This window comes from Acipenser ruthenus, chromosome 4 (genome assembly GCF_902713425.1).
Source record: "Acipenser ruthenus chromosome 4, fAciRut3.2 maternal haplotype, whole genome shotgun sequence".
NCBI lineage: Eukaryota > Metazoa > Chordata > Actinopteri > Acipenseriformes > Acipenseridae > Acipenser > Acipenser ruthenus.
Window position 1 is genome coordinate 22,652,726 of NC_081192.1, and position 14,473 is coordinate 22,667,198.

General features: G+C 40.0%; 1 protein-coding gene across 9 annotated transcripts in view; it reads right to left on the reverse strand.

The window, feature by feature from the left end:
* Nucleotides 1-14,473, reverse strand: part of LOC117400196 (catenin delta-2-like) — a 366,132-nt gene that overhangs the window by 116,590 nt on the left and 235,069 nt on the right. For all 9 annotated transcript variants that reach the window (XM_059022195.1, XM_033999746.3, XM_059022197.1 and 6 more), the window contains one exon: nucleotides 2,666-2,798. In XM_059022195.1, coding sequence (XP_058878178.1) covers nucleotides 2,666-2,798 — 133 coding nt within the window. The remainder of the gene's footprint in view (nucleotides 1-2,665; nucleotides 2,799-14,473) is intronic.

The window sequence follows — 14,473 nt, forward strand, 5'->3', positions numbered from 1 at the left end:
ATAATAATGTAACTTTACTGGTTGCTTATTCATTACAGCTGTTACCGCAGGGACAAGGCTTAATGGCTGACTGTTGATACCTCATCTTCTTATTTTTGTTGAGAAACAGTCAGATTTATTTTTGCAGTTAATTTTCCCTGCCTGACAAACCATTAAGCCTTTCTTAGGAAAAAATTATTGGTCCCAGGTGCCAAAAATGCTTGTCAATACAGTTTTTTTTTCAGGGCTATACATTGTTATGCTAATGTGGCATTATAGCTAAGAGGGTTATACTATTAAATATGGCACTTACTTCTGTTGCAAACTAATCAGGAGAGGTTCCTTAGAGGAGGCAAGGGAGGCAGTCTTATATTAACAGCAATTCCGGCTGCTGAGAGGATCCCAGAGAGGTTTTTTTTTTTCCCTCAGAGAAGACCACCCTCCATTATAAACTCCTATCTTCTATTAACCATAGTCTGTGTGGTAGCTGACCTTGACTTTTGTTAGCGCCCTCGTCAGTTTTATAGGTGTCTTAACATCATCAATGGCTAAAGATCTGTAACACATGTTAATCTTGACTAATTAAGACAATAATTGGTTCAATTAACTGAGAGTTTGATTGAAACAAAAACCAGAAGACGCTTTAGCTCCCTAGGACCGGAGCTGGAGACCCCTGCGGTAGAGCCTTCATCGACGGGCACTATCTCTAAATTGCATCATTCGGTTTCGCATCCAATTTTCTGAAGGAGATTTTAAAGTGACCAAAAAAAGAGAAATCCATCATAACGGTAGGACAGTTTTTAAAAACACAAGGTATTTAAACACAGCTGTTTTATTGTCTTATTAGCCATTGGGGCTTGTCTTGTGCAGACAGTTTAAAGGTAGAATGGAGAATAACACTGTTGATTGGCTGATGAAGACACCATTTGCCATGCTAGATTACATGGAAAAACTTCATATAAAATCTGAAGTAAAAAAAACCAAAAAAAAACCACACATGTTAATGTTACAAAAATGAGAAACAAACACATTGAGAGTGCTGAAGAGAGCTTAAAATATATAGTATACTGGAATTAAATACTGGAGATAAATGATGTAATGTTGCCTCTTTTTTTTCTTTGGTTGGTTGGTTGGTTGGTTGGTAGTTCAGAGCATGTTGGTCCCATGCATATAAATTATTTAGATTTTCTGTAAAATCAATTTTAATGTGCAGACTTCATCGAAGAATATTTAAACTGTACAGTCACGCACAATTTTGAGTCTGCACTGCAGGAATCAATATACGACAAACCAGCAATTTTATTTTGTTCCCAAGAGGCTTCAGAACTATGTCAGTGAATAAACTCTGGGATTCGGTCACTTTTGCACTTCCTCTCTCCAACAAACAGCAGTTATTAGTAAATTACATCCAAGTAGGTGCAGAATATCCCCCCCCCCTTGTCTAGGTTTAATAAGCAGTTAGTTCATTTAATGAAAATATTCTTGAAATGCACACTGCTCTTCACCTCTCCCTTCATCTGCCCTTTCAGTCAGGACATCAAGTACCATCGGTTTCCGTGGTAGTATTAGAAGGGATGTAGAACAATTAGGAAGCTTGTTTTGGGAATTCTAGTCATTCCACCCTGTTCTGTTACCTTCTTTATTGCGCTTTGTGGTGCTTCAGTGATTCCAACAACATAATGTCAGTCTAGGAGTTACATTGAATACAGTGTGACTTTGTTATTTTGCTGTCTTATGGTGTTATTAAATCTTCAAATCTTCCAAACTTCCAGCCATCGGAGAACACACCCCCAAACACTGCATTAGCAAAATGCCACCTCTCCAATTTTAATCTCCAAAGGATAATTTATATCATGTACATTTCCATAATATTTTATTTCTTACCTTTTTAAAATCCTATTAAGTGTGGTTGAGAAATGACCACTAGGGGAGTGCAGCTGTTCAGAATCCTGCTAACAAGGAGTTCTATGATTAAGGCCCTGGGAAAATGTTCTTTAAAATTTACGGCATTGTCACGGGTAAAGTATCGTATTTCGTGGAATGTGCACGGAAGCTGTACATCTAGAGGTACAATCCAATGTCAGATAGCTCATTACACAACTACTTGTTTTTTAACAGTTAGGTTGACAATCAACATGTATTTCTTTTTTATAATGTAGGCACAATGATCAAAGGGATAGGGAAGATCAAACTGACCTACAGAATCCGCCAGATGGTTTTCATTTTATAATTGACATTATTATTTGTTTATTAAACAGACGCCTTTATCCAAGGCGACTTACAGAGACTAGGGTGTGTGAGTTATGCATCAGTGCAGAGTCACTTACAATAACATCTCACCCGAAAGACAGAGCACAAAGAGACACATTACAATGTTACACATTACACTGTAAACTCTAGGAAGCTGTCTGAAACAAGTCACAGGGCTCTATTTAGCTAAACAACTCAATTTCAATGGTGTCAAACTGGAAAGAAACATCTTTGCTGCAGCTACAGTCCTGCCAGTTTTCTACACTTGTAGCGATTGCTAAACAGGGGCAATAAACTTTTGGATTTCTGCAAATAGATGTGATGTTTAGCTGTTGTCATTTTTGTCTTTACAAAGAAGAAGAAGAAGAAGAATGCAGCATAGGAATATGAAGAAGAGAAAGAAGAGGAAGATGAAGTTGATGAAGAAGAAGAATACCTCTGATTTAACTTTGTTGTCTCCAAAGCAGAGATGCTGTAAGTAGGCTGCAGCGTTAGACTGCACCGATGGAAACTGATGCTGCAGCATCTGGATAACTTCAGGAAGCTCTGGGTCTCGCCATCCAAACTCCCTATAGAAAGAGAAGAACAGCCTTGTTATTTATAATGTATTCAAACATACACAACACTTACAGCAGCTATTGGAAGATATATGACAGTCACCATGGTGCTCAAATGAAATACAATCAAAATACAAACAGTAAAATATTTTGTCAATTTATCATGTATTATTTCAAATTAAAAGTAACTACAGTAATATTAATTTAGTAATGTTCATTGGGTCATTCCTGATATGTATGACATTTTCAAATGTATTTGCTAAATAAATACAACACAGATGTTTGTAAATATAATAAGAATCAATGCCCCATTATACATTTGAGGGGGCTCTGGTGGTTTGCCCTTGAACACAACTAGATTGTGCTTCAGTAAGTTACTGTACAACTAAGCCAAATCAGCAGCTCAGAAATGTAAATAACCTAAATCTATGAACATTCACTTGTTTGGGGCAGAGCTGAGATCTGTAATGCAAACAGTTAAAATACTGAGTGCAACCTCTGGCTGCTCAAAGTCTACCTTGTTAATAAATGCTATTTCCCTTCTTAGAAATTATAGATTTAGCATACAGACAAGACATACTAATAACTTTGGCTCCTGACTATTTTTTCTTTTTGCAATAAAAAAAAAGAAAAAACTAAACCAAAAACACCCCATAACTCAAAGTTACAGCATCTAGAAAGTGGACGATCGTATATACCTGCTTTAAAAGAATACTTCTGTGTGACTCACAGCAGAATGCCTACAGTTCATATTTAATAAGGAAGCCTGTACCCTAATATTTGTTCAGTATTAAAGACACTTAAAAAGATACTTTTTTTTTCAAATAGCTTAAGGGCTGCAAGACTGTTTAATGATTAAGAGATTCTGTCAAGGACTTGGACAGCTTTGAAAATATGGGCAACTGGAATCCACAACATCTTTAATTGACAGGTCCACACATAAAGCTATTCTGTTTGCTGATGGCCAGAACTCAGTAATACTGAAATTGGTGTGGACAGCGCTTCATTCGATCTGCCAAATGGAAATAATCAGACAAGTCATCACTGCAGGAAAACATGTTCATTTTCAAGGCATGCTGTTTTTCACTGCCTTCTCTCCAGCTAATTTGCTCTCAATATCGCACCTGTCTCTTTAGTGATGGGAAGTTTTGAATACTGTATGCTACAACACATACCAAACAATCCCCATTCATGACTAGTATCTGTCGCAGACACCGTGTGGGCACTTGTCCCATCATCACCATCGTTAACGATGATTTTGCAGAACGGCATTATGATCATTATAAAACTGTTAATGTGTTTTTTAAAAAAGGGTTTCCTTTCCACTTCTGCATATGATCTCAACATATTGTTTGCTCGTCTCAGTAAAACAAGTTTATAGAGCTGCCTGGCCATTACACAATGTAAGAATCAATTAAAATAATGAACAATTGAAACCCCCGCACCTACTGATTTTGCTGGTTGTTTTGAACGCATAACCAATACTAACACAGCAGAGACTTCATCCCTAATGATATGTGTGTGTATATATATATACACACACACACACACACACACACACACACACACACACACACACATCAACTGAGAAAGAATAGCAGGATAAAATCACTAGTTACATCACTCTTCTGCTGATGTGAATTGGAAAATGAGTAATGCAAATTGGAGAATGCCTTCCCAGAGAAATAGGAAGAAAAAATTATATTATCTTATAAGATATTTAAACAAGGTCAGTGCAAAAAAAAATAGGACAGGACTCTGAGAGATGGGCTTTCAATAATTACTTTTTCTTAGCTCATAAAATGTAACCATGTAAGATAACATTCCCTGAAATAGAAATGTAACCATTACCAAATGGGTATTTATCTCCTAAAGACCCGAATCCTGAATACTTTATACCAAATCTGCTCTTTGAGCCTGTGATGTAGTCGTGACTCCGCCCCCGAGGGATCAAAAGCACTGCAGTCACAGATCTCAATGTCATAATGGACGCAGGAACCTTAAAAGTTAATGGTTACATTTCTGTAATACGCCAGGGCCTGAACTGGGCAGAGCATATGGAGCTGTTGCTCCCTGTCAGACTGGAAAGGAGGTGGATGGAAAGCCTCCAATTCCACAGACTGGTTGACGTGGAAAGCTGAGATAGTCTTCGACAAGAAGGCAGGATTGGTACGGAGGGTGACCTTGTCCTGGCCTCTGTAAAAAAATAAGCAGGCTTTTGCAATAGAGAATGCCTGCATCTCACTCACCTGCTTTGTGGAGGTGATAGCAAGCAAGAAAGCCGCTTTAAAAGATAGCAATTTCAGCTCAGCTGAATGCAGGGGTTCAAATGGAGGCTTCACCAGTGCATTAAGGGCCACGTTTAGCCTTGAGGGACAATGTCGGGACCGAAGCCGCCGAGCTTTGGTCCCAGCAGGAAGTGAGCTCCGGGGAAGACAGAGTCAATCTTGACATGGCAAGCGGAAATAGCTGCCAGATAGACTTTTTAATGTGGAGGGGGATTTCCCCTTGTCAAATAGGTCATGCAGAAATTGCAGTATAACTGCCATGGGACAAGCCACGGTGTTGAACCCATAATATTGTACTAATATTACTTGTGTGTTTCTAAATACTGCAAATCCGTAGCCTCCGTCCTTCATAGAATTTTTGTGTGTGATGTGCTAAACAGCTCTTTTTCGTGAACAACTACCATAATATCACTGCAAGTTTACAAACAGCATAAATTACTACTTATTATACAGGAGAGATCAGAATTTGCATCTCATTATAAATAGATTTGCAATGCCGAAAGTCAAGATTTAGAACTTCCTTCTGGCAAAGATAAGTGAGTGGTATAGTGAACAGAAAGTCAGCAGGTATAATAGGATCGAGCTGTGACTTCTGCAGACTCCAACCTTGATGAAACTATGGCACCCGGCCAAAAAGAAAAGGAAAACACATTTCCACAAAGACTAAATTGACCTGTTAGTTAGTGAAATGGGAAAAAAAATCAGGAAATATTATTAACACTTTGCAGGGCCAAAAGACATTAAGAAACGAAACATGGAAAGAAATAACTAACTAAACTAGATGGTAACTTTGTGGGGCTTGCTTTATTGGGAAAGTGGTCAAAGTAGCTGATTTGTGTCAAAAGTCACATTGTTTACTAATTGTTCTATGACAGTTAATTCAACAGTGGGAAGTAGCCTACTGAAAGAAGTTGATGCGGTTACTAAAACAGCTGTACCTCTTGATTCCTGTTTTGATTTCATATTTGAATAGCTGAGAAGTAGAGGAAGATTTAATTTGCTCTAAGTATTTGTCTAACTTGTTGGGAAAGTGGTCAAAATGGCAGTTGTTTATAAAAAGTTAGAGAAAACTGAGTTGGTGCGGTTACTAAAATAGGTGTACCTCTTGATTGGTAAAAGTTATTTATGTTTTGATTTCAGATTTGAATAGCAGAGAAGTAGAGGAAGATTCCATATGCTTTAACTTTTTGTCTTACTTGTTGGGAAAGTGGTCAAAAGTAGCTGATTTGTGTCAAAAGTTACATCATTTACAGTAAATAGAATGTTGGAAGTCTGGGAGTTTTTAAACAATGGGGAGCTTTAGAATGTTGAAAAAAGTCCCATTAAAGTGAATGAAGATGGACAAAAAAAGGACAAAAAGCTTAATAGTTTAAAAAGTATAAAAGATATAAAAAAGTTGTATAAAAGCACACTATTCCAGACCGGTCTACACGTTTTAAAGTTTGAACGGTGTTTGTAGCTTAAACGGTGTAAGAGGAGTAGCGTGCCAAAGAATAAGAATAAGAATAAGAAGAAGAAGAAGAAGATTTAAAGTGGGGACTCTTGCTTCGCAAGTCCCACTAATAAATTTACTGGGACCAGTGCCAGTGCTAGGATTTACTGGGCCCTTCAACAAAACATATTCTACCAAGACAGTAATCAATCCAGTAACAGTATATCCAGCAATCTTAATACATCAATTATGTAGCAAGATTAATCATTTTGATTAATAACTCGATTTAGTTAATACTTAAACATATTAATATTTTCAAATTAGTCACAAAACATATTAATAGGCATCAATTTGATTTTTAAATTACTGTTATCAAGTACAAAAGTTAGAATGACGTTTATATAAAAAAAAATACATCTCTATTTTGGTTTATTTTATATTTTAAGGTGCTTTATTTTTATATATCAAGGTTAAGCATGAAACTTTGATATTATAATGAGATTCGTACATTTGCATACGGAATTCGTTTGAAACGAACAATCGGAACTAAATTACCACAGCAGGAATGAAACTAAGTTACGGGAGTGAAAATTACTTGAATCCATCGCGGGTAGGTCTATGAAGTCACAAAAACCAAGTCAAGAAAAATCAATGATACATAATGATACATAGCCCCATGTCTGGAAGATGCTCCACTTGTACACATACTGGGAACGCGTGGACGCTGCTCTGGCATTTTGTAGGGTGTTGTGGCGGAGTGTCCCGCCCCTATATATTTATTATTTATATCATTGTTTGCGGCGCCGCGTATTTCTTATTGTTTTTATATTTAAAAACCCTGTGAGGATGCGTGGCTGATCAGCTACTGATTATTTAACTAGCTGACAGTCACGCATCCTTACTAAACTCGTGCAGACTGTGGCCGAGGGGTAATAAGATAATTAACAACTAGTTAACCCCTCGGCCAGAGTGTAAGAACCTGCAGCTGTCCGTGCTGCGGGGGTTGAGTGTACAGAGGAGAGTACAGGGAGCGGAGAGAGTGAGGAGGAAAAAAACTAGATTTAAAAAACGACTGCTAAACCGTATTTGTTTATTTGTTTGGCCCTTGTGCCTTTTAGTTTTGTTAATTGTTTAAATCTTTTGTTTTGTTTATTTATTTAGTAAATTCAGCTGAATGCCATTGCGTTCAGTTTCACCCGCCCATCCATTGTTTTGGTTTCTGTTACTTCCTGGTCCGTGACGTCACCACACCTCACCACTGCAAGCCATCCTGCCACAGGTGTCAATAACCCTGTTGGAAAGTCCCAGACAGCTCAAATGCAGCTGTTCAGGGGCCAGACCCAGAGCTGCAGGCTCGATGGGTTGGGATGCCATGTCCCCCGTACCTGGCTGAGCAGGTTGCAGTGCACTGGCAGTCTTCACAGGACCACTCAGGAGCTGCATCAGGTTTGAAAAACAGATTCTCCTGGGCCAATATGGGGCTACTAGGAGCACCTTGGCCCTGTCCTGCCTGATTTTCTCCAGACAAAGCGGGAGCAACGGGAGCAGTGGGAAGGCATATAACAGATGCCTCGGCCACTGGTGTGCCAAGGCAACTATTACCAGCGGGTTCCGCGCCTCCTATTATGGAGAACCAGAGGGGGCAGTTGTTGAAACCTGGGAAGCAAAGAAGTCTCTTTGCTCATCCAAACCTCTCCCAGATGTGGCTTACCACCTCAGGGTGAAGCCTTCACTCTGAGCTGCTGGGGACTTCCCTTGAGAGGAGGTCCACCGCCCTGTTCATCAACTACCCGCATCAACACAGGCCGCCCTGGTGGTTGATATAGGCTATCACTATTGTGTAGTCTGTGCGCATAAGCACATGTCTCCCTTGAACCTTTTGCAAGGCCAGTTAAATTGCGTGGGGGTTCAACACACTTTGCATACCCTGGCCATTCCACACAGTGACCCAGCTCAGGCTGGACGCGTCCATGGTGACGACTTCCTTTCTGGTGACACTGCCCAGCGCTACGCCTAGGCGTTGATGGGCTGGCTGTTTCCACCAAGAGAGTGCCCTTATACAGGGGTGGGACACTGTCAATAGGCAGACATGGTTCAACGTGGACTGGAAGACCCTGAGGTTGAACCAGATCTGCAGAGGATGCATGCACAGGAGACCCAATGGAAGGGTCTCGGAAGCTGCTGCCATCAGGCCCAGAAGTTTCTGGAATGCTTCTACTGTGAGCGCTCTGTTGAGCTGAAAGAGCTCCAAACGGCATATATTCTCTGCACTGTGCTGTCCGACAGAGTGGCCAAAATAGACCCGGAGTCCAACTGCATTTCGAGATAGAAGGCTGTCTGGGAATCATCGTAAGGCCCAACCGTTGAAGGTAGCTGATGACATGTACCGTGTGGGCCTCAAATTAGCCAGTCGTCCAGATAGTTGAGTACTCTGATGCCTTTGAGTCTCAGTAGGGCCAAAATAGCTTCCATGCACTTCAAGAAGGCACATGGAGCTAGAGAGAGGCCAAATGGCAAGACATGGAACTCGTACATGGTTCCCTGGGAGGCGAACTGCAGGTAGTTCCTGTGCTCTGGTTTTATGGGGATGTGAAAATAGGCGTCCTTGAGGTCCATTATGGTGATCCAACCGCCTGGTCTGATTGACTGCAACAGCCGTTACATTGTCAACATCTTGAACCTCCTTCGGCTCAGATACAGGGGGCACCTGTTTGAAGTCGAGTATCGGTCTGAGGCCACCATCCCACTTTGGCAGTAGGAAGTACCTGGAGTAGAAACCTTTCTCCCTCCTAAGGGGGTCTATCATGCGAATAGTCAGTTTTTGCAGCAGAGCTGCCACCTCCTGAGACACCACAACAGCGTCTTGTGGGTCTGTGACTGATGTTGTAGTCATGCCCCGAGAGGGATGGGGGACCATGCTTGAATTATAGCGGACAGCTAGTCTGAACGCTAGTAAGCACCCAGATGTCTGTGGTGCACTGACGCCAATACTCCAGATGGCTCCATGAGAAGGGGTCCTGGGCCTGTGGCAGCAAACTCCTAGGGCCGCTGTTTCGCCTGCGGCTTCTGTTTTTGTGCAGGGCAGCAGAACTTATTATGACCTCCACAGCGAGCAGGCCGGTCCTGAGCATCACCACTGGCAGTGGGCACAAGCAGCTGTGCCGGTTTTTGGGGGTGCTGGGCCCTAGGGCACCAGTTTGACGCTGATTTACGTGCTGGAGGTGGTTGTTTGGGAAGCAGGCAAACCAGCTCCTTAGCAGATTCCTGCGTGTGGTGTGAGCACTGCAGCATCTCGTAAACCACGGGACCAAACAAATGCCCTGGAGTGACCAGGGCATCCAACAGCAGTGCTTTGTCCCCGTCAGGCACCCGTGCCTGGGAAAGCAGTCAGGTTTCTGCCTAGAGCCTGTCTGTTGAGTTTGGACACACAAAGCAGGTTTTTGTTCACCAGACGCAGGTCATCCAGCTGTTGTGGTGAGGGCCTGTTGTTAGTGGAGAGGGACCGCAGCAAATGTGACTGGTAGGCTATCAGGATGCTGTTATAGTTCCCTAGCCATGCGGCGAACACTCGGACTGAATAAAAAACCCTCAGAAACCCGGCACTGCTTATTTGGGCAGGCAGCGTCCTTGGATAACAGCACCAAATTAGGAGCCTGGACCAAGGCAGCAATGGGAGCCTCAACTGGCGGAAAATGGGCCAGGCCCAGCTTTTCAGCATCATGCACCCTATCTATTGTACGGGAAACAGCAGAAGCTGTTGCTGGATGGTCCCAGGAAGACTGGATTTCATATAGAAAATCCAGGTGAACTGGGGGGATATGGGAGTGTCGGTAGGCTTGTCATCAAAAATTGATTGCCTTGTTCCCCCTGTTGTAGGCCAGGGCACTTGCAAGGTTGCAATGGCCCTCTTGATTAGCGGTATGAGCTCTGCCGACAGGGAGAGCTTTACTGCTGGGGACGTGCCGTCCGACTCCATGTCCTCAGACGAGAAGGCCAGCTCCTGTTCACCCACCTCCTCAGAGGCGATGGACAGTATGTCCTCCTGTGGCCAGAAGTTGGGAAAAAAACATGTGTGAGTATTCACAACTGGATATGAGAAGCAGCACATAACTGTAATACACATAACTGTAATACTGTAATACACATTAATACTGTAATGTGTGATAGCAGACGGCCGCAAACTGCCTCCATATGCGTAACTGAGTTTGTATCTTTGTAAATGTGTATTTATTTTATGTTTTATTTTTTCTCAAATTGAGGGTGGGAAATTTGGGTTGCGTCTTAAATTCAAGGGCGTCTTAAATTTGAAGGAATACGGTATGTTACTTACATTTATTAGAAAATGTGTTCCAAACTGTACTGAAAGGAACATTTCCTTAAAGATTGTTTGTTGAGGTAAGGTTAAATAAAACCAAAATCCTACAAGTTATACTTCTTTTTTGTGCATGTGTTTTGTGCGATGGGGAGGGGGCAAGTACATTTTTCTAGCATTTTGTCCCTTGGACAACAAGTTTCTTTCAAAAATTGCACACCCCTGTATAGGTTGCACTCATCAGAAATGAATCACTGCATAAGCAAAGAATGAGCACACATACAGTACTACAATGTCCCTGCTACGAAAGGAAATATAAAATTAGTGCTATCTGAATCATTCTTCAATTGTAACAGTGGTACTGCCTTTGTGATAATTTTGTGATAATAATTTTCAATCTATTCTGTTTATTTATTGCTGGCAGTCTGCCTTAGTACAATGTACTGTACATTTATGCAGTTTTAATGGAATTATTTTAAATGATGTCATACTGAATCGAATAACTTGTCATCACCTACTCTACTTAAACCACAGAATCATTAAGGTGTTTGGTATTTGCAAACTGACTGGCTGTTGGATTTGGTCAGGTGTATAATCACTGTCAATGCAAACACAGTTCTGTTTTCACACTAAGTGTGGAATTTCTTGCAACACAAATACTGTATTATACATTGGAGTCTCATAAGTGCCACTGAATTGGCAGCACTGAGAATATTAACAGGCATTAACAGCAATGAAAGCGGGGGTTGAAAACAACAACACCTGGAGGGATAATAGCAGCATTCCTGAACAGTTTACTGAATAAAAAAAACAACACAATAAAAATGAAAGACCACTGAGCACTCTATTGTGGTTATTGGTTAGGTTTTATTTCCATACATTATAAAAATATAAACACAGGTGGATCATGGTTAGCTTCAGAAGCTTTTAAGAATAATATTCAAGTTGCACAGTAGGGGTGTGCAAAATCTCATTACTCATGCTTGGAACTGTATTTATAGGCAGGCATTCAATAAATCCAGTGTTTAACATGCAGATTTCAAAACAAGAGAAGCGGAGTGTTTTAAAAGCCAATTGGAAGAATATTTTCATCTCATCCGAGGCGCTGATGCCTTGCATACCAAGGTCGCAAACTTATAATGAAAAGTCAGTTTACGGCCTTGGTACCCCAGCTTTTCTATCCTGATTGTTTTATGAATCAGACAAAAAAAAACCTGACACAGTAAATTACAATAGCTGCTCTGCATAACCCTCCTAGCCAAAACAAGGCTGTTAACTGTATTTGCTGCAATTAAAATGTTAAAGAGAGAATACAATATATTATTCAAAAGGGACAAGTCTTACTTGCAATACAGGAATACAAATATAGAATATACATGAGGATTTTTAGTGGTTACATATAGAGTGAGGCAAAAATCCCATTCTAAAATTCATCTTCAGAAGTTGCCCTGCATTTTTTTCTTTGCTATATATTTGAAGCACTATTGTCATAAATGAATACATATTTTCATGTAGCACATACAATTACAAAACTAATTAACTATAGACTATTAAGTTAATACACGTTTGTCTGCAACAGTTATTTCTGACTGTGATCTAATCTCTCTAATCTATAATTGTAATGTAGAACAATTAGTGTAATTTTCAACTGTATACTTTAATAAAGGAGAAGCCATTATGCTGACTGTTAAATACAGAGGGTATTGTGGGCAAGTGCTGTAACGGGAGTTGGAAATGGCTGGTCCATATTCATTTAATAACTGCTTATGAATCTTTGGAGCACTCATGCTCACTGAAACATCTAAATGTTGACATTTTACAAAGGTAAGGTTAAACGCTGTATCACAATGTGTGCTTATAGAGAAATACATGTATTAGTTCTGTACACATTTTGTAACCCTCATTATTGCTCAGCAAAGAAGTGATTTGAAACACTTTCTGAAATTGGAGGTTCCCAACTGATATGCACTGAGGCTTTAATTTGGGAGATTCAAATTATCTGTTACTTGTATAAAAGATAAAGAGAAGCCAGATTCACCTTGATGTTTCAATCTAGTTTAAGTAAATATGTACCTGTGTTGCCACTGCAGCTAACAAGAAGTACAAAGTACGAAATCCACCTAGAGCAAGAAGTTCAATAGCATCAAGAGGAAATTGTCAGAGCGTGACATGAGACACCTAGCACAGCATCCAAACAGGCATGCTTTAGCAGAGGCAATGGCAGTGAAGCTGAACAACAGTGTCTGTAAACCCATTTCACCAAAATACTCTGCAAGCAGGCACATGAAATGAGGTTTCATGATTGAGCAAATCACAGTCCAATGCTGACTAGTACAGACCAGCAGTGGTAATGTGTTCTGTGGAGCAGGGGTCATTCGCAATGGGATCTTGAGCCCTGAAAATGTGCAAATATCTGAAAATCATGTTTCACCCTTTTACAAGAAGTGTGTGCAATAAGCTACCAGCATTATAAGATCAAATATACTGATAATTCTGCAGTATTAGACATTCTTTCCAAATACTGTAGACATTCCCTCAAAGCCTATTCCACAAACAAACTATAGGAAGCAAAGGAAGACTATGCAAAGGAAATGGTACAACCCCCAGATCTGCTGTATGTTTACGTTATGCTTCTCTAAGTATGGATCATTAAGACTGATGTAGCCATCACAGAATCACTCACCACTTGAGTGTGGTTAAATACCATGCACAGCTTTCATTCTTGAGTAAATGCAATCACCAGAGGTGCATTTTACAAAAATATTATTATCACACATTTCTGCTTCTCAAGTCTGCACTCACTTATACATGACATTTTGTATGTTAACTGAGCAGAGAAGTACATCCTGGCATCTGCATTAATATGTAGACAACTACTTGGATGTTGTTAAGATTTGTTGGACTTATTTCCATAAAATGAATGTCCATATTTTTTTCTTCAAGTATATTAACCAGCACATGCTGTAATTTTTGTGTGTGTGTGTGTGTGTGTGTGTGTTTTACAATCTTTGTTTTTTTTCTATTTCATTTAGCTGTTATGTGTCTACTCTTGCTGGTTTATTTTTATTTTTTCAAACTGACTGTTGTCGTCACTCAGAAAGTTGGTGTTGTACCAGTTATATGGAGTTTCATCCCCAAATATATTAAAGGAAATAGGTGAAATGCCACTCATTTTTCGCAGTGGTTTTGTAACTAACAACAAATAAAATGGCAGTTTGTAATGGAATTTAGAATGTAGTGGTGCGTAGTGATTTATTCAGTGTGAAGCGGCTCATTAGTATACAAGCCGTGCTATACCCTATATATACGCACGGTCATGTGATGCTGTTTAACCAATCAGAAGTTGCTATTTCTCCAAGCCGTGTTATAAATATTATATACAGCTAGGTAAAACATGGCACCAATAAAGACAGGAGAAAAATAATAATACAAAAAAAATTAAAGCAGAAGTGGTAATGATTCTAGAGAAGATCAAAATGAATGATTAGTAAATGAACAACTGTTGAATGCAATGATGACAAAGATGGTAACAAAGATCAAATGGAAAGAACGCTCTGAAGAAGTATAGAGAAGTGACCTCGAAAACAAAAATGCTTCAAATAAATAAAGAAGCAGACATGAAATCTTACTATAAATGTGTGCTTTTGTGAACAAT